The sequence below is a fragment of the Tubulanus polymorphus genome, chromosome 1, assembly GCF_964204645.1.
Source record: "Tubulanus polymorphus chromosome 1, tnTubPoly1.2, whole genome shotgun sequence".
Taxonomy (NCBI): Eukaryota; Metazoa; Nemertea; class Palaeonemertea; order Tubulaniformes; family Tubulanidae; genus Tubulanus; species Tubulanus polymorphus.
Window position 1 is genome coordinate 17,633,631 of NC_134025.1, and position 26,734 is coordinate 17,660,364.

The 26,734-nt window shown below is 34.5% G+C and overlaps 1 protein-coding gene across 1 annotated transcript in view; it reads right to left on the reverse strand.

Moving 5' to 3' along the window:
• Positions 1 to 26,734, reverse strand: part of LOC141901205 (trafficking kinesin-binding protein 1-like) — a 284,033-nt gene that overhangs the window by 74,884 nt on the left and 182,415 nt on the right. Inside the window, exon 9 of the mRNA XM_074788317.1 lies at positions 9,801 to 9,931. Coding sequence (XP_074644418.1) covers positions 9,801 to 9,931 — 131 coding nt within the window. The remainder of the gene's footprint in view (positions 1 to 9,800; positions 9,932 to 26,734) is intronic.

A 26,734-nucleotide genomic window follows, 5' to 3' on the forward strand; every position in this document is an offset into this window, starting at 1 on the left:
GTTAATAATCAATTTATCCGTGAATATTATGCAACTCATTTTCCGGGGAACTATCGCATACGGGCCTATTGAAAATAAAAAAAATGGAACATTCAAAAAAGGACGGATCATAGATAGTTTAGGCCTAAGCCTATATAGATGATCATAGATGTGTAACTTGAAGGGACGTACCTATGAATGCTCTGATAAAGATGATCTAATACAAGCGCGGCGCATCAGCAAGTCAAGTCGTGGTTACAGTACAGAAGTTTATTGAACTACAAAATTTTACAATACACATTCGAGTATAAAATCAATAAAGTTATAAGCACTACTCTGTATACTTACACAAAAGCCGCTCGACCGCAGAGCTGCGCGGCGTCGTCATGACGATTGGTGGTGGTGCAATCATCACAGCGAATGCGTATGGGTGGCCGTTCTAATAAAAATTAACGGCATTTTCGCGCAGTACGGAGAAGAAAATTTCCGGATTTTTTTTTGAAAGTTTCGATTTCCGGAACTCCGGCTATTTCCGGAAGTCTGGCAACACTGTACAGACAATTAGATTGAAAATAAGGACGGAAAATATCAAGAAAAAAATGTATTTTTTCAAATTATGAATGGAAACGCATACCTATCTTCGGCATGAAGTTTCTGGCAGAATTTCAGATAATCTGTGCTTCAAGTTATCAAAAAGCCTAAGATGTCCCCCCTTGTTTGAATCCAGAAGTTTTCATGAAAATTTGTCTTTTGATACGATCTCCATCACACACAACTGCATGCCGATTCATCATGAATATACATGGTAGTGGGATTTCCTCACTGACTCAAATAGACATTCTCCACGTTCATGGTGTGACGATTTCTATACACTGTGTACAAAGTTTGTTAGACAATTTATTTTCGTAAATTGAACAATTTCCAAGATTCACTCCCCTCTTTCTCAATTTTACTGCCCTTCTATATTCACTGCTTTCCAGGGCCAGCCGTGACAAACCCTGGCAATTGAATCATTTGCAGTTTCCAGAATTACTAGGTCACACGCGAGGCGCGCTTTTTATATACATGCACAGATCAATACACCACAAAGCAGCGAGTATATTTGCCAGCCATGTGCGTGAAGCATGAATACGCGTGAAAGGGCATGTGTTTTTCCGAAACAAAATGTAGTATTAACAACAAATAAATAACTAAATTGATAAATAAGCAACGCATTCCGTTGAAATTCAATAGGGTTGGAGCTTTTATTACTGCATTGAATGTTTTAAAAGTTCTGAAGAGAAACTAAGCCTCGTTTGGAGGTTATTTTGTACCAAAGGAAGAAAGTTTCATATGCGATAACAAAATGGACTTCGCTAAAGCAAAAGTCCATAAAAAATGAGAAAAAAAAAATATAAGTTAAACACGAAAGTTTAGATACAGTGCAATAGCCCTACTACTGTACGTGCACACACATGTCATGTCTGAAATATCGATAGTTTCCATGACAACATTTACATATAGGCATATCATGGCCCTACACGAGTTTCTACGGTAAATACGTATACCGTATTTTGGTTATAACGTATAAATTGTCTGGTCCCAACTGCTACGTTACTTCTGAGGTAGAATGTTCTTTCCATGACAATCTACAGTCAAAAATTACACCTAAGAATTTTACATGATCAATATGTTCAATTTGTTTATTATCTAGGTAGAGATTCATATCAATTTGAGATCAAGGACCAAAATTCATAAATTGGGTCTTGCTCACATCAACTGATAGTCTCTTAGCTCTGAACCATTGAAGTAATTTTCCAAGTTCTGTATTAAGGGAAATTTCTAACGTACGGGGAGTCTTATCACTAGCAAAAAAGTTACTATCATGTAAGTGTCACAAAAAATATTTCAACAAAAATCGAAGTTGAAGTTGAACGGTTATCTGAGTTGATTGGATCAGACTTGGGCTGCAACTACTGAATACATTATCAACTTTGTCACCCACTCAAATAACGCGACTCCAACTGTGTTGCAGTTCTGCCTTGATGACTGCCAATTTATCTGAAGCAGGCCATTGTGTGTTATTTCATTGTTAGTTGAAAAAATTGTAACATATTGAAAATTCTTTAATTCTTAAATGTTTCTTTTTTCTTCCACCAAAGCCATTTCCATTCTTCCAAAAGTTATCACGAGGAGAATTCAATACCTTGTATAGATAGGTTCCAGCTTGCTTAGTTCCCAAATCAATGATTTGTTAAGGACAAGGAGACAAGGATTAGCTGTCAAAGCAAGATGGTAAATTTAAACAAAACAGCTTGAAAGTATAACCAATTTTATTTCAAATGGGAAAATATAACAGGATAAAAGAATCTTCAAAATAGTCATCTATAAAGTCCATATATCATCATTTGTACCAACATTTGTAACATGTTTGCACAAAGTCAAATGAGTGTAGTCCAACAGTCTGTAAATTCCTGCATGGTATCTTTTAAACAAGAGTTCCATGGGCCTTAGACCATAGGTAGATTATACTGTGGTAAGTATAAAAAGTGGTTAATGTATAATATCTGCCGGCAAATGTTCTTTGACAATGTTGATCGGAAGGACCAGAGACTTAAGGTCAATTTGTGTTAGTACAATTTTCATTTATGCTGAAAATGAAAACCGTTTTTCTGACAAACGATTTAGCCTAGGCTATGGGTATTGTTAAACCGCATTAATACGATTCTGTTAAAAAGACGAAACTAGTTCATTCTGATGTTTTCCATCATGTCCGAGCTAAGATATTTATATCAATCAAGATTTGGATACAAAAACCCATTTAATACAACAATTTTGGCACTTTCTGCTAGTGTGTACAGGGCTGCTACCACCTCAAGAATGCGCATGAGGCGGGCAGGGTATCTTAAAGTGAAAACGTATCTTAGAACACGGACGAACTGATGGAATTTACAATAAATTGTCAACTGATTGATGATACAACATGGTTCTCGGCATACGTAACAATGATATTTTCCCCCCAATAAACAACAAAATTTTTTAAATAGTATTGAAATTGTAGCTATCTGTTTAAATGATACCTATCATTAAAGAATCACAATAACACAGTTTTATGCATTCTAATATCATTTTACACCGGAAACTTGGCGTTTGAAAATATAAAGTTATGATTTTATCCTTTCGAAAACGTTTTCAAAAAATCATTCAAGAAACGTATTATCAAACGTTCAAGGAACGTTTCCTTACTCCGATACAGAAACATTATTCAATACATGTTAAAGCAGATGTATAACTTATAATGAATATAATACTGAGAAAATCATCAATGTAAAGTCTATTCCTAGATTCAGAAAAAAAAACACTTTTAAAAAGTCGATATTTGTGGGATTTTCAAGAGAGAGGCTGCCTGTGCGTAAGTGTACTGCAAACATCGCCATCTTGAAACAGCCTATATCAGCTGTTGATCACAGTATATTTTAAAAGGTAAAACAAAAGAATAAGGGTTTTCTGTTTCTTCAGAGAAAACCCTATTGAGATTTGCGTGATTTCTTTTTTCCCTTTTCAACACAGTTTTTGTTAAAAGTGTAAAGGCTTCCTTACCTTACAGCTGTTGCCGATACAATCCGTATGATATCCTTCAGCTCACTTCAATCTCCAGATACTGCATGGGAATTTTGATAAATCCACGTTATAAAGGCACTGTCGAGCCGTAAACATCGGAAATTTGGCCCCGTTCAATTAGTAGCCATGTTGTGTTTTCACCACAATCATAGAACATCAGCTACGATTTTGTAATTGATTGCGGTAACAAACTATGCCTAGTTACCAAAATAATAGGGAAATACTAAGTTATTCTAGTTATTCAATGTCCCTGGTGACCATATGCAAAGCCCAATGACCGCGAAACTCACTTGATTCATACAACATGAGCTACAACTGTTATGAGCTACAACTTTGCAATTGATCATGGTAACAAAATATGTCTAGGTACCAATATAATAAGGAAATACTAAGCTATTCTACTTTTTATCATTAAACATGTCATGAGCTATAACTTTTCAATTGATTGTGGTAACAAAATATGAATAGGTACAAAAATAATATAGAAATACTAAGTTATTGGATTGTTCAATGCCCCCTGGTGACCATAAACAAAAACCAATGACCTTGAAACTCACTACAATCATAGAACCCGTTATGAGCTACAACTTTCCAATTAATTGTGGTAAGAAAATATGCTTAGGTATCAATATAATGTGGAAGTACTTTTTCCACCTACGAATGAGTACTGATGATACCAAGATGGCCACCAATTGTGTCATAATTGGCTGAACAACAAGAGCCCCAAGGGGCACTATGGCCAGCCTGTCAGCTTTTCATAAAATGGCAAATGATGATGCATTCTGTGGGTTAAATTTGTCAAAATACACTCCCAGCTCAGAGTCAATATCTAATAATTTACACAATGCAATCGTAGAATACAAAAGTAGCACAGACAGCGACTGGATCTGGCAGGAACAAATACCTCAGATAAATCTTTTCCCTTGGTCTTATTAATTTTAATGCGGAATAGAATTAGATTTTTTGAAATTTGCTCAATAAAACAAAATTGAATTGGATTTGATGTTTTTATGTGTTCAATAAAGTAAAATTGAATTGGATTTGATATTTTTTTTGCGGAATAAAATTTGATTGAATTTGTAGTTTGAGCACATGGCTAATTAGCATATCAAGGTCATCTATCCGGTTTAAGAATAAGCTATTTTTCCCGGACTTTGCACGATGGTCAATGATATTTTCCGTAGTGCTAATAAAAATATTCCTCCCAAAAACCAAATCAACTAAAGCTTTCACAGAAATCGCTCTTGAAATAGAGTTTTAGATCTTAAAATAAAACCCGTAAGTAAAACGGTAGACAATACCGCGGGTTCACGTGAACACCTGCTGATTTCTGCGGCTAAGCCAATCATAGAGGAGTCTTTGCTTTCTGATTGGCTTTTCAAAACCAATATTTTTGCGATCAGATATTCGCGAAAAAGCTCATACAAATTTTAACGAGGCCCCCTTTCAAAATTCAGCTACGTAGAGTTTGGAGAATGGATAATGCTTTAATGAATAATTTGTATGAATATATGCTCAGTTGCACAGTAAAAGAGCCTTTGCTCTGGAAACCATGTCATTTATATTCACTCCATTTGTATAGTAATAGGCTCAGCCTACGGCTGGCCTAAAAATGGGTGAAAGTTTGATTACTGTATACATGTACTGTAGGTTTTTATTTTGTAAGAATATTTTGCAGTTCACATGGGTATGATGCTGATTCCAATGTCAAACACATGAAGTTAAATGGTCAAGGACAGTCAACACCAAGATATCACTCCTCGACGGATGTTGTACCATAGAAGATCTGATTCTTTCAACTCAATCAAATTGATTCAACACGATCGACATTTCATTTAGTCCTATGTACTTTTTAGCCAATTTGGATTTGATTGTAATTGAAATGCTGAACTGTTAACTTGAGACAAGTAAGACAAGTGGAAAAAACACTGGCCTAAAACGGTGGTCTAAAAATGGGTGAAAGTTTGATTACTGTATACATGTACTGTAGGTTTTTATTTTGTAAGAATATTTTGCAGTTCACATGGGTATGATGCTGATTTCAATGTCAAACACATGAAGTTAAATGGTCAAGGACAGTCAACACCAAGATATCACTCCTCGACGGATGTTGTACCATAGAAGATCTGATTCTTTCAACTCAATCAAATTGATTCAACGCGATCGACATTTCATTTAATCCTTTTGTACTTTTTAGCCAATTTGGATTTGATTGTAATTGAAACGCTGAACTGTTAACGAGAGACAAGTAAGACAAGTGGAAAAAACACAAGTTATGCTTGATTCTCATATTCAAATTTAATTCAAATTCAAATTTAATTTATTACATCATATTTACAAAGCATATCATTGGTTCAAGCAGTAATAAAAATTAGGACGGAACAAATATTATTATAGAATTTTCAAAAAGGTAATGAGTTTCTATAACTAAATGAACATTATTTTTCTAATAAGTAAGATCAAGAGTGACTCTCCCGTTTATTAAAACACACGCAACTAGTGGATCTTAGGTTTGATATTAACACACATGTTGCAGGTATAAATTGTTTATCAGTATATAATTTGTAAAACATAAAAGCCGAAATCAACATCGGTCGAGACCCAGACCAAATCAATTCATAATTTATTGATTGGATTTACACTACAATATATGTATTTATTCAAATATTTCAATAAAAAGATATTCCAAATCATAAAACGTTCTTATCTGTAAATTTACTCAATCTATATTGCCTCAGCAGATGCTTAAGATGAGTTCTTAATAGAAAAGATCCATTTTTAGTGTGTTGATAATACAGGATCATGATGAATTTGAATGCCAAAATAAATGCCTGGTCGAATAAATTCATATTTGTTGATTGTATATCCGCTACACCTGGATGAAAGTGGCTGCGAAGAAGATGCTTATAAAAAGGGCTGTCACCTGTGCCATAAAATATACGTAATAGGAATATCGATATCCGTCGATCCATCACTGCTTATTTTTGATGGTAATCGATTTTGTTGAATTATACTATCAATAATAATATCCAAATATAGCTGGAAAGCAGCGACAACGGGTTTCTGCCTTGCTGGTTTAAATGTCGCACTGGGAAGCGCACAAAGATTTCACCAAAATAATTCTTATCAGTTTATAACATGCGACTATTTTGAAGGAGTGCGACACATATCCGGATCCACAAGGGCTACCATGTAAAAAGTACTGATGTACCTTAATTGTTTGGCGCTTTCATAGTTCTGTTGGGAATTGCATGAACTAATCATACCTGTTGGCATATGGCACTTATCTGTATATGTACTTATACCATGTTTTTGATGTGATCTAGCTTTGAAACTGAATTAAACCACATGTACTCAAATGCTAATTGATTTAAACATACTTTAGTGAAGCATTTTGATAATATCACATCATTAAAGGTCTTGATGTGTTCTATCAATCTTATTCTGATGAGTTGACGTTAAACAGAGATAAGAATATATCTCTGTTAATTCGATAAAAGACATCTGTTTTATTGAAATATTTGAATACATACATATGTATAGTTGTAGATCGCCAATAAAGCACTATTATCAATATCATTATAAATTGATCTGATGGAATCCCAATCAATGAATCCCTTCAGGGCACATGTATGTAAAATGTCAGAAAACCCATTATTGCTGCTTTACAGCTATATTTTACATTTGATTTGGAAGGTCATCTTGCTTAGGGGTCAGTTTGTCAAAGCATCGAAGCAATGCAGTCTAACTTGTTTACGTCTCAGTTGCAGCAGGGCAGGGTGCTCATTATATTGCTCACTTAAATGACTTACACAGCCCAATGTTTTTCAGTGTGTAAACTTCATCGTACTCGGTATACAGGGACATCGAGGAATTGAATTTTAGGCACCTGAGTCCTCAACTTGATTTGAGCAAAAGACCTGAACTGACTTCACAGAATTTGAGTATGAGTCTAGGATTATCTAATTGGTGAATGCTTCCTGTTCTGGTTTTAAGATCAATTCAAATTTAATCTTGAATACATAAAATTAGTCAAATAAATATTCATTTTATTGAAAGAAATTCTACTGAACACAGATTTTAAAATGTATGATATGTTTGTTGATTTATCCAGGCGAAACAATCACAGCCAAATCAACTGATGATCAACAAGGTGAAGTTTCCATTTATCTTCGGATAATTTGTCTACACCTGACGATACAAGCATTTTGGCTACACCTTTTGAAACTTCAACGCTTTATCTACTCGCACCAATTAGTCAGCCACAGTCGATTTTCATACCATCTGACCTCTTTCCACCTGTAATTAAATGTAAGAATTACTCAGTTATGTAATATAAGAGAGGAGTGAAATTAAATATAGATATAGGAGTGAAAGAAAGTATAATAGTTATATTAGGAGACCAATTTAGATTGCGCGTTTGTCGTGAAAATTCTAGTATTACTGTCTCACAGAGCATAGACACCGACCGTTAAGCCATGTGGAATTGGTATTTTAAGGGCTATTCGGTTTACTCCAAAACCAGTCTCTGATATACTTTAAAAAGCTTCATATCAAGGGTATGGTAGGACTCTTTATGCCCATGAATTATCATCCCATAATAACAATGAATCGAATTCTGCATGTACGTTAGCACGAATGATTACTAATCCAAATATTCTTCTAAACATGGCATTAGAAAAAAACAATTACACAAAACGTCAAGTATGTACAGCATCTGAGACAGTTGAGCATAAGTTATGGCTTTGACTGCCAATGACAAAAAGCTTGATTTGAAACGTACACTTGCACAGTGTGGTTTAAATATATTCCCACCAGCTGCAAGAATCCGAAAAGGAATTGAAGACCGTAGTGACCAGTTCCTTGCACGATTAATAATAAATAGTCGTATACATAAGTGTAAACCAGCCCCTTACTAACTACTTAGGCTTTCCACTGGCCCTACACACTACATTAAGGGCCTAAATCTATTCTAGGCGAATCCCCCCAAAAAGCTAGGAATTAAGTAGGTAGCCAACCATGATCATTGCTTCGCCGAGTACTCATTTGCTACCATATGTACTCATATCATAGCACAACCCAGTGGAAAGGTGACCTTAACTGCAGTTAGACCAAGAAATCATGTCTAACATTCCCTGGTTAATGGATTCTCACCTTAAAATACTTAAACTCTGCTGTCGTTGTCATCGATCTGAGTCGTCAAGTGAACGCGGAAGTAAAATTCCATATGAAAATCCCTACCATTTCTGTCCATAATTACGTTGATTTAAGCCAGAAATCATGAGGAAATGTAGCCAACATAAATTGATTTACCGATAGAATTAATCAATTGACTCATTTCAGGGATCATAAGTCCTAAAACTCGCCATAAATTTGCAATAAATTTAAGCTGAAAATGATTTCAATCATCCGCCATGTTGGCTGTATATTGTTCTCGGTAAATGATGGATCCAGACTAATTGTAAGTCAGAATTCGTGAATTACGATTGAGTTTGACGCTTTAGTTCGTCCGGTAATTTGAAGGCTTTTCGGAATGTACTTAAATGAATGGATGACAATGCTTTGCGTTAAACTTGTCGCTGTTAAGACCCGGAATTAATTCATTATAAATAACTAAACGCAAATTCAAATGGTCAGGCGCTGAGTTATATTTCTGACAGAATGGAAATTACGTTTTTAAGCTGCTAGTTGTCGAATCTGAGAGGAGTTTCATTTTATGAAAAATTTTTGGCTGGAAAGTGGAAAATTTATAATGTTAATAATAATCAACAGAATTACAAGAGGGTTTCTGCGAAAGCAGCAGAAACCCTAATAAAGGTATAAATATTGTATACGTATGATTTAATTATCTCTGTTCACTGGATATCCACCACGCAGGTTAAGGAGAAATGTTGCTGACAGGTTTTTTAAACGATTTTCGTGATTCCGTCATGTTTCAATAAAAGGAATGAATGGACATTTCAAAAACGTTTAAGAATAAAATTTTTGAAACGTTTCTACGAGGTTTTCAAGGTTTTGACAAGGTTTCATTATTGTTTTGTAAAAGAATAACTGTTCACAAAATTTTAAAAAATTCAATCAGCTGTATCATGCTCATAAGAAATGCACTGACAAATGGTAAAATGAACCAGATTAGGGTTCCATCTACGGATAGAAAAGTGGATGAGGTGAATCTCTAAGCCCAGGGGGTTATCCAACAATTAGGCTTAAAACAACCACACCTTTTTAACTTTTTCTTCTAGAGCAAAAGCCTTCTCGTGTAGATATGATATTTCATCTTTTTGTTGAAAGTACTTCTCAGATTGTTTGTCCAGTTCATCTGTCAAAACCTTTGCCTGATCATTAGCATCTCCTGTAATAATAGAAGGACAACAATTAGGTTAGCTTGGATCTATTCAATATATTGTGGACTGCTGTATAAAAATATAAGAAAAACACAAAGAATCAATTCTAGATTTTGCATTCAATCTAGAAATTTATTTTTTAAGACACACTGGTTTAGTTTGTATATTTTTGGGGCCCTGGTTTTTTCTACGAATGAGATATTTTATGGATAATATGGAATTTGTATTTTCTATGAATTATGTACAATTCGTAGAATTAACGATTTATCTGTTAATTTGTATAAAAACCTGCTAACTAAAGCCCCAAGGGACACTATGGCCAGCCTGTCGGCATTCATGAATGGCACAAGATGCATTCTGTGGGTTATAGTTGTCAAAATACACTCCCCGCTTAGAATCAATTCCTAAAATTTACACGCAGCATCGTGTTATCAAAAATAGCACTGACGCAGAGGTGGCAGGAACCAATACCTCACATCAATCTTTTCCCTTGGTCTTATTGATTGGAATGCGGAATAGAATTGAATTGGATTTTATGATCTTTTTTTTCAATATAAAAATTGAATTAGATTTAATGTTTTTTATTTGTTCAATAAAGTGAATTAAATCAGATTTGAGATTCAATCAGATTTTTTTCAATCAATTTGAAATTAGATTTTTTTTTGCAAATAAAATTTGATTGAATTTGCAGTTCGAGCACATGACTTATTAGCTTATCAAGGTCATCCATCCAATTCGAAAAAAACCTACTTTTCCTTGACTTGTATATGATCAATGATATTTGCACTAGAAAATAAATGTATTTCCCATGAAAACAAATTTTAGATCTTAACCCATTAGCACTCAGGAATTTCACTATGTTACAGTGTCAATTACTCCTCAGAAAATTCAATGGAAAATCCAAGTTCATCACTATACCGAATAGCTGTTTATTTCGATGTATTACAAGTTTGTGTTATTTTGTTCTAAATAGATGAGGCTTTCATGTGATGGTAAGATTTGATGAGATGGGCCACCAAAATCGTGTCCTTTTGGCCCCCCAAAATTCATCTTACTTGGATTTGAAGTCAGCGCTCAGATCTGTCATGTTCATACTCAAAATACTCAAGAAATTGAAATAGGAGGATGTTGATATCTGTTAGGTATTTTGAGGACTTAGTTTTCTAGTTTATCATAAGCTATTGGTTCGAATCCCACTATAACCGTTTTTGTGCAGCATATGCAAAGATATGCTGGGTGGATTCGAGAAGGGTCATTCTTAAGAATCCGAACACCAGCCCTGAGAGGCCACATTGCTTCTCAGGCAGGTACCTGCCCTGTGAAGCCAGTGGTGCAATTAAGCAATTAAATTTTCTAATTTTTTTCAATAGAATCATTATCTTAATTTTTCTTTGTCATTTATTTTAGAAATGAAGCAGAAAAAATTATATTGTGATATCTTTAGCTATTTGAAAATTAGAGAATTCTAGTTAATAAAAAGAAATACTAGTTATTTGAAATTATTGTTTTTTTATTTAATTCTATTTGAGATATAAAATGGTCTCTTTTTGAAAAGAAACAATATAATTCAAATTAAAAATCAATAGATTTATTATATTATTTTTTAACCGCTTAATAAAGATTCAATATATTTTCATTATTTGGATCATTATTCCATAATTCAATAAACTTCTTTGCTTTATTCAACTGATCTAGATATAATTGTAAATCTAGTTTGTTAAATTTTATTTTATTTTCTTTCTTTTCTAGAGCTTTTTATTATGTTCATCATTCATATCAAATTTAGATACAGGTAACACATAGTCTATTTGAAAATATTCTCCATAATTATTTTCATTCATTTTATCATTGAATCGGTAAATAATCCATGATTTTAGAATGTTCTCTGAAAAATCTAATAAATACAAGGTGCCCGTGGGCACAGTGAGATTCAGCTTTGAAAGTAAATAGTCATGTGCTTGACAAATTGTCATGGGATGATGACATGTTTCTCATAAAAAGAAGAGTGGTTGACCCTCCACTGGACCAAGTAACCAAAAATTGATTGAGGGAACTTATTTGGACCAGTGCCTGCTATGATGTATGAATAAACACTCAATTTCTAGTGTTTGCACGAATTATGATTCTGGTTTCATACTATCATTTTGGCCTTAGCAAAGCTGTCAGTTACAACGCATGAAACTGGGGACCAAGCAGCAGCAACAGCAGTAGCATATTTTTCTTATTAACTTCTTTATTGCAACCCTCAGAGGTAAATGTGCTACAGTCGTGGGATTCTTTTTCGTCTGTAGTTTCTGTACATTCATCATCTGAAAAAAATAATGGCAAAAACAGTTAACTCATGTGAATAGTAACACCTTTTCTGGTTATCATTGGTGGTATACCTTGCCATTGCTTTAAAGGTTTAAACTCAATATACTAAGTTATGTAGAACTTGAATGGAGCCATTAATTTCAATTAGTAGCACATACTTTATTGGGTTTATGGTATGCAAGCAACTGCATTAAGGTAGGACCAAATGTGTTTACCATTTCAGTTGCAACACAGGATTCGTGTATGGTAAGTAGTGAAGAGTTAATATCAGTGTATGGTAAGTGGTGAAGGGTTAATATCAGTGTATGGTAAGTGTTGAAGGGTTAATATCAGTGTATGGTCAGAGGTGAAGGGTTAATATCAGTGTATGGTAAGTGGTGAAGGGTTAATACCAGTGTATGGTAAGTGGTGAAGGGTTAATATCAGTGTATGGTAAGTGGTGAAGGGTTAATATCAGTGTATGGTAAGTGTTTAAGGGTTAATATCAGTGTATGGTCAGAGGTGAAGGGTTGATATCAGTGTATGGTTAGTGGTGAAGGGTTAATATCAGTGTACGGTAAGTGGTGAAGGGTTAATATCAGTATATGGTAAGTGGTGAAGGGTTAAACTCAGTGTATAATAAGTGGTGAAGGGGTTAATATCGGTGAATTGTAAGTGGTGAAGGGTTCATATCGGTGAATGGTAAGTGGGGAAGGGTTAATATCGGCGTATGGTAAGTGGTGAAGGGTTAATATCCATGCATGGTAAGCGGTGAAGGGTTAATATCAGTGTATGGTAAGTGGGGAAGGGTTAATATCGACGTATTGTAAGTGGGGAAGGGTTAATATCGGTGCATGGTAAGTGGTGAAGGGTTAATATCGGTGTATGGTAAGTGGGGAAGGGTTAATATCGGCGTATGGTAAGTGGTGAAGGGTTAAAATCAGTGCATGGTAAGTGGTGAAGGGTTAATATTAGTGTATGGTAGGCCTAGTAGTGAAGTGCACACCTGGTCAAAATGGAATGTAACAATTATTAACTATTAAATTATTAACGGTGCATAACAGGGTTATTAATATTGCAGGGATTTTGCATGGATGTGGCAGGCATCATAATGGGGTTTCAATAGTTAGGCCTTTTATATCCCCGGGTTTCAAAAAAATTGATCTACATATGGCCTAAGCCTATATCGGTATGTATTTCTTGTTGAAGAATAAATGAACTCAAGGATGAAAATAAAGTAGCCTTATATTTTAGGTTATCCCAAAATAATTGTCTGTTTGCCGTAACACCGACTCAACTTTTCAGGTAGGTAGGTAGAAATTTTTTTGCAAAATCTTATGGCAAAAAAAAACAACAAATTTATCACCTTTGTTACATGGAAACAATATCACAAATCTACGTTGTGCACAGAAAATTTGTCTAATAGCATTGCGTAGATTTCAAGAATTATTCTAGAATTATAACCTCGTCCAGAGTCTCTGTTAAAAATGGAACAGTACTTGAATATATGCACGCTTTTATGTTACCAGCTTTAATATAGTCACTATTAGAATGAATGGCAGCTTATTGGAACACTGCCAGTTTCCTGGAAAACTTTAACTAGGCCACATGTCAAGGCATGTTTTCACACCATGCCCACTTCAAACATACGTAGCTCATACATCGGCAGTGGGTCGGTCGGCCGTTTTAATAAAAAATAAAATGTATTTCAATGAATCCCAGAAAAAAGTTTTCACCCGGTACCTTTGAAGTCGGGTTGGTCGGGTTACGGCAGACCATTGTTTTGGGATGGCCTTATTGGAATATTTATTAAGCCCAAGCGCCAAAACGGTAACTCCAGCAGTAAGGTATTGTTTTTTTAATGAACTGAATTGCGTCTGTGGTTGTACAACTACGTATGTATCAATGCCTGTATAAACATCAATGACTATGGTGCTGTACTACTGTACTCAGCACAGCACGTATATATGCAGTTATCGGGACAGATGACGTCACAGCAATCCCGAAGAGGCATCTCGAATTTTCAAAAATCAATTTTGTTGCCATCTAAAATCTTTAATGGAGCTAAAACTGTGTCAATGTTTCCAAAAAAATCATCTACAATTGAAATTATGGGCGCTCCTTATATTTCAGGATTAAAATTGACACTAAGGACGTACTTCGGCAATCATCGGCAGTGTTTGGCTGTCCCGATAACTGCGGGTAGATTTAAGCATTACGGAGATAGGATCGTTTCCAGCCTTTCTGTATAGTATAGCTTAACGACCGGCGCGCGTTGCATCATGGGTAAATTTATTAAAAAACATGGCGGATCTATCGAAGTAGGATTAACGTATCGCTGGTGAATTATCAAATATTTATCCATTATCAAAGCCCATATTCAAGTGCCTGTGGTGAAGCTTCACTGAACTAAGGCCGGAAAGCGCTTGTGTAATTCATGGACCGAATAATACGATAAAAATACATAATCGTGGATTCAAGACCACTGTCTGGATATATGGGCAAGTAATATCCTAACATCACCTACAAGTACCGGCTGAGCTAGCGAAAAAAAATTGACGTACGTTTAGGCCTTAGTGCCGCCGGACGGGAACTGACAAGACACATCATCATGAATTTGCCAGTTAAATACGCATTGACAACTCTTATTCTCGACAAAAAAATGATTCAACGCTTTATTGACATCTAGTCTAAACATAATTTACACATCAAATCCTGTCATTTTCACAAAAAGAATGTAAAATGCCGGTACCTACCTCTAGACTCGCGTCAGAGTAAGTCAATGGCGGCGCAATGTAGTCACGTATCCATTCGCAATATTCAGTATTTATCTACTAGCGCATGGAAACTATATTTTCCCGTAAAATATTATGAAAGTTTTAAGGGACGATCGATTGCATCTACTTAGAAAATATTTGCAGTTTTGGACTCATGCGATAAGATGTTGGCCTACTGGTACGAGGATCTTTTTACGGCACGTATATCTACATGTATAAATGTCATTCAGATGGGCGTGCTGCGGTTCGCCTCCACGCGAAAATGACGTCACATGTCACTTCAGAAATGCCCAAAATCGTATGGAAATTAGCTCCCAAATTAGATACACCAGATATCCATACCACCAGAAATTATGACCCTACAACTGTAACAATCCTGTTGACATAACACTCATAGCGTCAGGTGCTACTGATTAAGCGGAGAAGTTGTGCAACACTAATCAGTCGGCACCATTTAGTAAACTAAGAATTTTCCCACCAAAAACAGTTTTTCGAATTTAAACAAAGTTGACCATGTCATCGACTGAGGTTCGTCATGTCTTCAATCGCATCGATTATATGTCGTTTAACCCAAGAACCAATGAAAAAAATGCTCACATAAAAACGTACCGCAATTTTACATAAATTGGCTGAATGCCAACCTCATACTGCTGACAAAGGTAAACGAAAAAGTATTAAAACCAAAAACTAAGAATGAGATTACAATTTCCATACGAATATGAATTTATAAAGTAGTAGGTTTTACTTTTTAATTTATTTTCTTACTGAATATTTCTTTTTGTATCTTTTGTATCTTTCTTTTGTTATTCTAAAATACGTAAAAATAGGTATTAAATCAAAGTTATCAGTGTTTAATCAAAATTATCAGTGTTAATTGATATTAATTGATATTGATTTTTATTAGAAGCGTAATGACATTACAAGCCCATAATTAATTAATTTGGTTTTCATTTTTTATATTTTTAATTCTTAACAATTTATAATATCAAATAATAATTTTCAAGGAAACACCATTCATGTTGTATTGATGTTTTTAGATGATATATTAAGCAAGCGACTCTCATATAATAGAACAGGTTTTTGAGAGAATTTTAAGTAACGTTAACATATCACATTCATAAGCAGAACTGGAGTTCCACTCAGGAATGTGTGAAACGTTTGAAATAAATATAAAAAGTCGATGTGATATCATTTAAAAAAAATTAATACTTAATGAATATTAAATAAGAAAACTTAATAAAATGATATTCTATAATTTTTTTTGTAATATCTTTTAATATTTTCTTATTTTAGAAATTTCAAAATCTATAACATGGTGTCCTTTTTCATCTTTACCTTGAAAATAAAATAAAATATTCCTGATTTTAAATTATTATTCTTCAAATGATAATCTATTAAAGCTATCCGGTAAATATGTTCTAAATATATATGTATTTGTTAAACCTATATGCTCTAAATTAGCTATAAATTTATTTCTATATTTAGTTGTAATGATTTCAATATCTGTTATTAGATATCTTTTATTTAATGTTAATTCAATTAATTTCTTATGTTTATAATCTACATTTTTAGCAACTGTTATATCTTTTATCTTTTTGATAAAGTTTATATTTTTTGGTATCCATTTATTATACATATTTTTCAATAAAGATGAAATTACTTTATTTTAATGAATTAGAAAATATTAATATAATTCTATAATATTGAAATAATAATAATATATAAAAATTATTTTTTCATTTTTTTCAAAACTACTTCTATATTCCTTATTTTCTAAACGACTTAGGAGAAATAAAGACACATGGAGTATATTTTATAAAAGGAACATATTTATATTTTACGATATTGAAAATAGTACAAATTATAAACTATAAATATAATAAGATATTAATTGAATATTTATAAATTTACAATGATATTTATTTTTATATTTCTATATTTATTTCATAATATATTTTAAAATTATAAAAATAATACATAAATATTAGAGTAAGTGTATATAATTTTAATATATAAGTGTATATAATGATCAAGCTACCCCGTAACAAAATATGTAATTGTACAAATATAATATAGAAATACTAAGATATTGTATTATTCAACGCCCCCTGGTGACCATATACAAAAACCAATGAACTTGAAACTCACCACAATCATAGAACACGTTATAGGCTACAACTTTCTAATTCATTGTTGTAACAAAATATGCTTAGGTATCAATATAATGTCGAAAAACTTTTTCCCACCTACAAATGAGTACTAATGACACCAAGATGGCCGCCAATTGCATCATAATTAGCTGATTAAAAATACCTGTCTCTGGTATCAAACACCTCTTTCCAAAGAATACCCATCAGCAATTGCAATGAGAAATGGCAAACCAGTAGGAAGCTACTGGACTCAGAATTCGGGCCAAAATTAACATTTTTGGGCACTTAAAAAGGTCCTAGGACGACCATCTTGAGTTTGATCGACTTATTGCTTGTTATGCTGATGGGCCCTGGGGGGGTTCAAATATATACGAAAGATCAAGGTAATTGATTTAGGCATCTGCAAAATTTCCCTCAAAAGTTCAAAAACGAGTAAAAAGTGCTGATTTTGACGAACAACAATGGCTGCCAGTCGGCCATCTTTATTCTGACAGGGCCAGTCTTTGGGCTGAAGATGTGTCTAGGGTAGATACATGTATAAACCAAACATCAAGACATTTCCTTGAAGCGTCTTCAAAACTTCCCACAATAACTGGATTCCGTCTATGGACGGACGGACGGACGACGGACGAAAAGTGAACGCAATAGTGCGCTGGGACTAAAGTCCCAAGTGGGCTAAAAATTTACTCCTCAATCCGCTCGAATCTGCCCTGGTTATAGTGGGATTCGAACCCAATAGCTTATGATAGACTACACACAGTCTTCGAAATACCAAACAGAAATCAACATCCTTCTATTTCAATTGAACATGACACATCTGAGCGCTCACTTCAAATCTCAGTAAGTTTGGATGAATTTCGGGGGGAAAAGGACACGATTTTGGTGGTCCACCTCATTAAAATCTTACATCAAATGAAAGCCTTGACTATTTACTACAAAATAACACTAACTTGTAATGCATGGAAATGAACAGCAAATGAGCTATTCGGTATCGTGATGAACTTAGATTTTACCTTGAATTTTCTGAGGAGTAAATGACATTAGTGTTATTCCTGAGTGCTAAAATCAATTTATAGTTTTTTACAAAATAATACATGGATTGTCAAAAAATGTCTTCTTATGATTTTTTCTATGAATGGTTATCCCGACGAGTATCCCTAGGGAAGAGATGTTTGAAATGACTTTCCACATTTTTCATTTCCTACCACCATCATTACAGAATTGTTCCCATTTTTTCATACGTACCAAAGATACGTAATCTTTCATAAGTAATTTATACCTAGCACAATTACTTCCTTTTCGATGAGGTTTTATGCTGGAGTTGCATAGTTAAGCATGTTTAAGACAATGAAACTATTTTGATCTGTAATTAGGGTACAAATCAATGACCGCTACTAGAGTAGGGTCAAAGCAGAGCCCTGAGATAGAGAATATAATACAGCCTATAGGGAAAACTAAATTATAGCTAAATGACAAGAATTTTCTTAAAACTTTACATATATTCAAAAATTTTCAGAATTTTTCACAAAAAAATTTACTTTAACGAAATATTCCCCAATTCCGCATTTATGATGGATTAAATCTTGTGAAGATACCACTGATAGCCAAAGATTTGTCTGTTCGCTCAATGGTGCACATAGTGGCTGTGGTTAATCACACTCTTCTACAAATTTTTTCAATAACTACAGCCGGTGCGCAACAAGTGTCTTGTCAATGAAACATGGCGGAAGGTTGAAATCATTTTCCGCTTAAATTCATCGCGAGTTTTTAGACCTTAAAGAGCACATGCCATCATCCATGACCCGTTTATTTAAACCGCATTGATTGAAAGAATACTATCAATGAACAGTAACTGGGCAATATTTGAAATTTTTTTTTACAGTTTTATGTAATTTGTAGGCTATTTTATGTTGCTATCATTATTTTCTATGCTAGCTTTCTCCGACAGATGGCAGCGCAGAATCTGTGACTTGATAGGTGCTAAACATACACCATCAATTCAATTCAATTAAATTTTAATTGTCAAAACATATTTCACTTTATTTTCGGTAATATTTTTCTTCTTTATAATTTTTTCTATGGCCTGTTTTAGAAATAATTTATTTTAATATAACCTAATAATCTTGATTGTTACTACAAGAAATAATAAAAAAATTTGAACTTGAGTTTGATGTCGGTAATTAGTACGACTTGCTTCCATTCGGCAGCGGTCTTTTCATCGCGAGTTTTGTGTCGTTTGTTGATTAGTTCACCAAAATTCTGATCTGCTTCTACTACAGAAAACTGTCTTGTTAATATTTGTATTAGTATGGTGTACTGTGTGGCATTCAACTGCACAAACAGTTCAGAATCAGGGCTGGATGGAGTAAGTTTTCATCGATTTCCTTTGAAGGACAAGCAAAGGCTTTTGAAATGGACTGCCGCATTGAAGCTGAAGAACTTCACCCCGACTGTTCATTCCCTTTTGTGTAGTGACCATTTTTCGGATAATGCTTTTAAGATTCCACCGTCCATCGCTTTGTCAATTGGTTACAAACCGGAACGTTTTCGTTTGAATGGTGATGCCGTCCCTGCGATTTTTAATTTTGATCATCATAATGGTACTTCATCACATTCACCACAGACACCAATAGCTAGTACGTCCAGTGGTAGACCAAGCAAAGCCATGGAGAAGAGAGATCATGTAAAGGTAGGTTGATAAACAATTAAATTTACGTAATTCTCGGTTTGCACTGCCCAAAGCAATGCAATGCCAAATTGAATCCCATTTTCTTTCAGTGACAGTGCTATTTCAATTTTTAACTTGTTTTATGTCTGTTTTTAGATAGTGAAAGATCTAATGTCAAGTCCAAGAAAAGAGAAAGTTGTGCCTGTTGTAGATAGTAGTCTCATCGAAGAACCTTCAGTACCAACCCCTTCATTGGATAACATTGATGACTTTGCTCTACCATTTAGAAGTATCGGGACAAATACTGGCGTGGTTGTAAGTGATTGTGTATTCCTATACTTAGCCCATCGAATTGTAATTGCCCCACCACCCTATTTTCAGCATGAATGTTTTTTTAACTAGGTGTTTGTATAAATCAATTTTCAGGAACATCGTAATCAGTTAGTACAGTGCAACATCAAGCCTACATCATCATCAAAACGTAGTCAGACGGATCGAATAAATTTTCAATCGGATATCAGTGTTCAATGTGAACTCCTGGAATCTGAAACGGCAAATGATGATTTCCATGACAGTGAAATTGAAAGTGATGATGAACCTGATGATGGATATTACGACCCTACGTGGGATCCCAATGATGAAGATTCAGAGTAAGTCTAAACATATTATTTTATTGCAAAATTAAAAATGGCATTTTTTATAAGCATTTCTGTGTTTTGATTATCAATGAATAACATATTGTCACATGGAAACCCTGGAGAGATCAAGTATATTTTTCAGTTTTCTTTAGCGTGAAACCCTACGTAGTTAATCTTATGGTTTGAATTTTATTCTTATTTCCTGCAGCTGTGAAGACGTCGATGCTGGTGAATTCCCTGATGTCAGCACAAGTGCTAATTTTGACGATCCGCAAAATGAAAAAAAATTCATTTGTTTTGAATCTGCTATTGTTTCGTTACTGTCGGTATGTCAAGAGTGCCTTTCACCATGCAAGATAACGAAACGTTATACGACAGGATCTTCGGTGACGTACGAAACTATTTGTTTGGGTGAACAAGCTCATTTTCGGGTCTGGTCCTCCCAGCCAAGACATCAGAAAATGCCCATTGGAAACTTGTTGATTGCAGCCGGTGTATTTTTCGGGGCATTGAGCCCTACCAAATTCGTTAATTTCTGCAAGAACCTAGGACTATGTATGTTTGGTGTTCGCCATTATTTCAAGTTGCAGTTGAGTTACCTCTGTATGGCAGTTGATAACGTTTGGAAATCGTGTCAAAAACTATTGATAGAGGAGAGAAAAACTGTCGAGAAGAAATTGATTCTAGGTGGAGATGGAAGGTGTGACTCGAGAGGACACACAGCCAAATATGGTTCTTATTCGTTAATGGATATGGTTGACTCAAAGATTCTTGACTTCCAGCTAGTACAGGTAATTCATAGATCATTCTACTCACAATTCAGGTTTTAGATTTGTCATATTATTTAAGGTGGCACTGGTAATATTCCATGCGACTTCACTAGATGTGTTGAATCATCACTTTTATATGCATGTTGTAAAGAAAATCAGTGCAATTTTTTTCAGAGCAACGAAGTAACTAGTTCGAACGTAATGGAGTTGGAAGGTTTCAAACGATCCTTAGACTTTTTAGTAAACTCGAGTAAACTCAATGTTGATCAAATAACAACAGACAGACATCAACAGATAAAGAAGTATCTAAGGCAAAACCACCCCACTATACAACAGTGGTTTGATGGCTGGCAAAAGGTAATATTCTGTTGTTTTGTCATCAGCTTTTATGAATTAGGTTCCGGTTTTAGGTGACATATGTCGAAGATCAAAATTTAATATTTTTTCAGGAGTTTTCAAGAAAGTGGAAAAAAGGCTAAAACCAAAAAGTTTGCTATCCTGAAGGATTGGTCGAAAGCATTGAGTAACCACATGTATTGGGTCGGTGGAAGCAGTGGAGGCGATGCAGAGTTCGTTGTTGACAAATGGAAGTCAATAATTAATCACATTGCTGACATACACGAACATGACAGTGCGAAGTTCAAAACTTGCGCGCATGGAGATTTAGAGTCAAGAAACTGGATTAAGAAAGGTAAGATCAAAATACAGGTTGAGATAGTGATATTTCAAATTATTTTCTTTTTTCAAATCCTCCCTCATACATGTCATATTTTATTTCAGGTTCTGCTGCCCATAAAGTATTAAAAAGTATAGTCCTGGCGAAAGGTCTTCTTACAGATATCGGGAAGATATCACCAGCTGCACAAACTTCCAGTATCGAGTCGTATCATCGCCTGGTTGTACACTTTGCGCCAAAGGATCAACATTATTTCTTTGATTCCATGAATGCAAGGTAATTGATGATAAATACATATATTTCAAAAATATTTGAATTCTATTAATTCTTCTAATGACTGATGATATTCTTATTTTTGGTGGGAGACAGGTCTATGATAGAATTACAGGTTTTTTAACTGTTCCTTTTCATTTGTAGACTTCAACTATCAGCTTTACACTTCAATGAAAATAGCAATCGTGAACAGGCAGTCACCACAAATGGAAGTGAGCAGTTTCAGCTTTATTTCTCGAAACATAAAGATGGTGCACCAGTGGCTAAACAAGTTAAAGTTCCTATGACATTTAGTAAGTTCAATCAATTCTTCGGTTCCAAAATATCTTCAAATGTGTAAAAAGCTTTGTTTTTCTGTAATAATCTGTTAACAAAGTAGAATCTCAGGGAAGCCGTTAGGTACGTACATATTACGGTATACCAAAATTCAATTATAAGATTTCTCATTTCAGACTATGTCTCTCAGTGCTACAGTGAAGTTTGGCATGTGCGAAAACAATACACACTTTCAGAGGCATCTGACGTGTGGAAGAAGATTACCCCAAAGATGGAACATTTAGCAGATCTATACGACCGGTCTGATATCACAAAAGAAGAAGTAATCCTCACTCACATCAGTAGATTCCAATTGCCAGTGAAATCACCTTGTGAAAATGGAAAAAAACGGAATGCTACAATAGTTGAATCGCCTCCTACACCAAAGCGTCCATGCCGAAAGAAATGAACTGAACTAAAACCAATGCTTTGAAAAAACAAATGCAATTACTTTATTTGAAAAATTACTTCATCAAATACTTTTCCCATTCTTGATTTATCTTAATACTGAAAATCTTGACTTATTTTTAATACTGATTATGAAAATATCAAAACATTGTATCGGATTATACTCGTAAAAATCTTATGGTATCTCTGGGTATTTGAATCCACAATATAACTGATCTACAGCTGGCCAGGTTAATCGGATCATTGAAACGACGCATGATGGTAGAATTTTGCGGTTTTTTTGCCGAGTCTGCCCCAAACCCATCTCACAAAACGTCTGTATGCAATATAACGGGAAAGTCTGAAAATAGAATGGATATACATTACACACATTAGCCTTGTATTTTCTGTGATCTCACAAGTGCCTGCCATTCGGGGTATGTTGATTTTTTTTTGTACAGAGAATTCATTAATAATACTGCAAGTTGTATTAATGATTGAAATAAAGAAGTTTATATCCTGATTTTAAATACAAAATTTAAGTTTATTCCTATTTCTTCATTCGCTTTTCATTTGGACTTACTCGTGCACAGGTTCTTCATCACCAATTGGGCCAGAGTCAAATGCATAATCATAAAAAGACACTTTGAGCACATCGGGATCCAGGCAGTTAACTATAAATCCGTGTACTTCGGTAATGCAAGTTTTGTCTGCAGTTGCCATTATTTCTGAGAGTTCGTGGAACTCTTTGCAACATACACATTCGCGGGGAGTTTGCATTGGGGAGCAAACATACATGCCTGTGCTGTTTCTACAAGAGCACCTAAAATTTAAAAAAGATTGAAAGTAATTTCTTTAGACTGGCTGGAACATTATGAGAGGTTTGTCTGGCAAAAACTAGTGGCTTTTTACCAGTACCAAATAAATTCAATTTGCATTGAATTGAATATTAGTTACGCGAAATTTACCAACAAAAGCCGCGCAGTAACAATTCTTAATGGAAAATTGTATTTTCTTTATCTTGTAAATTTACATTTCATGATATCTAATTTCACCATGAATTAAAACTACTGAACCCGTGCCCTTCTTTTCGGTGTTGTGTAGGTAGGCCTCACAGATTTAGCGAATTAGAAACTTAAACTAATAATAATAAACAAAAACCAATGAACCCAGAAATGGTCGTCGAAGTATTAATATTATTCATCTTACTATATTTGCTATTGAGTTGTGTTTATTTTTGTTCATTCGAACTACTTACCAATCCGTATTGTCTGCCCTTTGTTCAAATTCTTCTACGCCGCCGCCGTCGTCACTACTACTATTGTCGTCAGATGAACTTGATTCACGGTCGGCTTTGTCGTCAGAATTATGTCTTTTGACTGGTTCAAACATGTATGGTTGAATATTATTATCAGTGAATTCCAAATCACTGAACCCATCGTCCGACATTTGAGGTCTTTTGTTAAGAAGCTTTTGTAACAACGACAATGACTAAGATACAATGAATGGCACTCTATGTTGTTTAGCACCAATCACGTCATAATCCACGCCATCTTCCGGTTGAAGTTAGGAACTAACACAGCTATTTTTAGCAGAAAATCGGAGGCTTGAAGACAAGTTTAAAACCATTTTCTTTACTGACAAACTTATTCTTGACATGTAAAATTTATATTTTCATGAATATTGAACATATATCTAACATTGATAAAGAAACTATGGGAAGTCAGGATGATGGCATGTGCTCTTTAATGAATTTCACAAAACCATGATCCTTACAATGAGTCAATTCATTAGTTCTGTTCGTAAATCAAATTACGTTGGCTACATTTCCAGCAGATTTCTGGCTCAAATCAACGTAATATGGACAGAAATGGTAGGAATTGTCTTACGGTATTTTACTTCCGCGTTCACTCAATGACTCGCATCGATTACAACGACAGCAGAATTTATGTAATTTAAGGTGAGAATCCGATTACCAGGGAATGTTTTACATGATTTCTTTATGATATGAGTACATATGGTAGCAAATGATCATTGTTGGCTAGCTACTTTACCTAGCTTTTTTGTGGGGATACGCCAAGAACAGATAGATTTAGGCCCTAAATGTAGTGAGTAGAGCCAGTGTAAAGCCTAAGTAGTTATTAAGGGGTAGATTTACACATATGTGTACGACTATCTATTTCTATTACTTTCTTTCCGGCTATTATTCAGGGCCGATTATTCGTTGAATGAACTGATCACAACGGTCTTCAAATCCTTCAATTTGGAATGGATTAATTTTTGTATCAGTCTGATGGCTTGGAAATATTCAGCAGATCTGTGCGTGTGTGTGATGTGTGTGTTACTTGGTTTTATGGCGATGAAAACAATGTTTTCTGTGATCCTATAAGTGACCCTGTCAGTGTCTCTAATTCAAAATCCACTAAATCTAAAGCCAAGAAAAAGAAAAGGGATAGAACTTCATCTGTTGATGCTGTGACTGAACTAACAAACGAATTCCAGAACGTAGTAACGACAACTCAGGCTACAAAACACTATTAGAGCAGAATGAAACTAAAATATCTCAGCTTAAAATTGAAAATGAATACTTCAAGTCGGAAATAAGTACCCTCACAAAAACTACAGAACAACAATCGACTAAGATAACTCAACAGAAAATCAACTTAAAGAGTTGAATGCCGGTTGATTATCTACAGCATCGGGCATTTGCTGGACTCTTTTATTATATAAGAAATCAATTTAACCGTCGGAAATAGGAATACCACCTGATACACCCTACCATGACATGTGTAAAATATTGGATTATTTGCTTGCTATTGTAACTTTTTATAATTATAATTATCAAGTTACTGTGGCTATCTATATTCATCAGCCTTTTATTTTGCTATTTTTGTAATTTGCTTATTCTATTACTTCATCTTATTACTTGGTGGTGTTGTATAACTGCAATTAGTAAACACACAGCAAATTTCAGAACCATAAAATTACTGTGTATATGATTTGTGCTATGGCTGATGGTCCCTGGTTCTATGGACATTTTATTTATGCTAGTCTGTACAAAAATAACAATCCTCTTGAGCAATGATGTTGAATTAAATCCAGGACCTGAATTAACTCTGAACGTTCTTTATAGCAATATAAGAAGTATAGGCGCTGACGACGGTGCTAGATTTGAATATTTAACTGATTTTCTTCATACCCAAAATTGCTGCCACATCTGAAGTGGGAGACGTACCCATCAATGAATATATGATTAAAGATTTTGATATTATACACTATTGTAAGTTAAATCATGGTCTGATTGTTTATGTTCATAATTCAGTATCTTGTAAAGTACGTCAGGACTTTATGAATGGCAATAGTAATGCCATTTGGGTCACAACAGACATAAACCATAGTAAATTTCACTTTGGTTTCTATTATAGGTCTCCCTTACAGAATTCTGAGGACCGCCATGCCTACTTTAATTTGTTACAGGATTCTATTCAAATAGCTCATAACTCAAATGATCTTACTAAATATTCGTCATGGGTGATTTCAACTGTAAACATAATGTATGGTGTAAAACTGATGTCACTGATTCATCTGGTAGGGAATTAAAATCTATTATGGATGATTCAAATATGCTTCAACTTGTTTCTGTATCTACTAGGGTAGTTAAAAATAGTTCTTCCTGTACAGATTTAATATTTTATGATTCACCAGGATTTGTAAATAGTCACTCTGTCTATGCACCTATTGGTAGAACAGACCATAGTTCGTTGTTACTAAAGCTAAATGATAGTTGTCCATAAAAATCTGTTTACGAAAAATGTATATGGCACTATGATGCCTGTGACGAGACTAAACTTAGTGCTAATTTTAT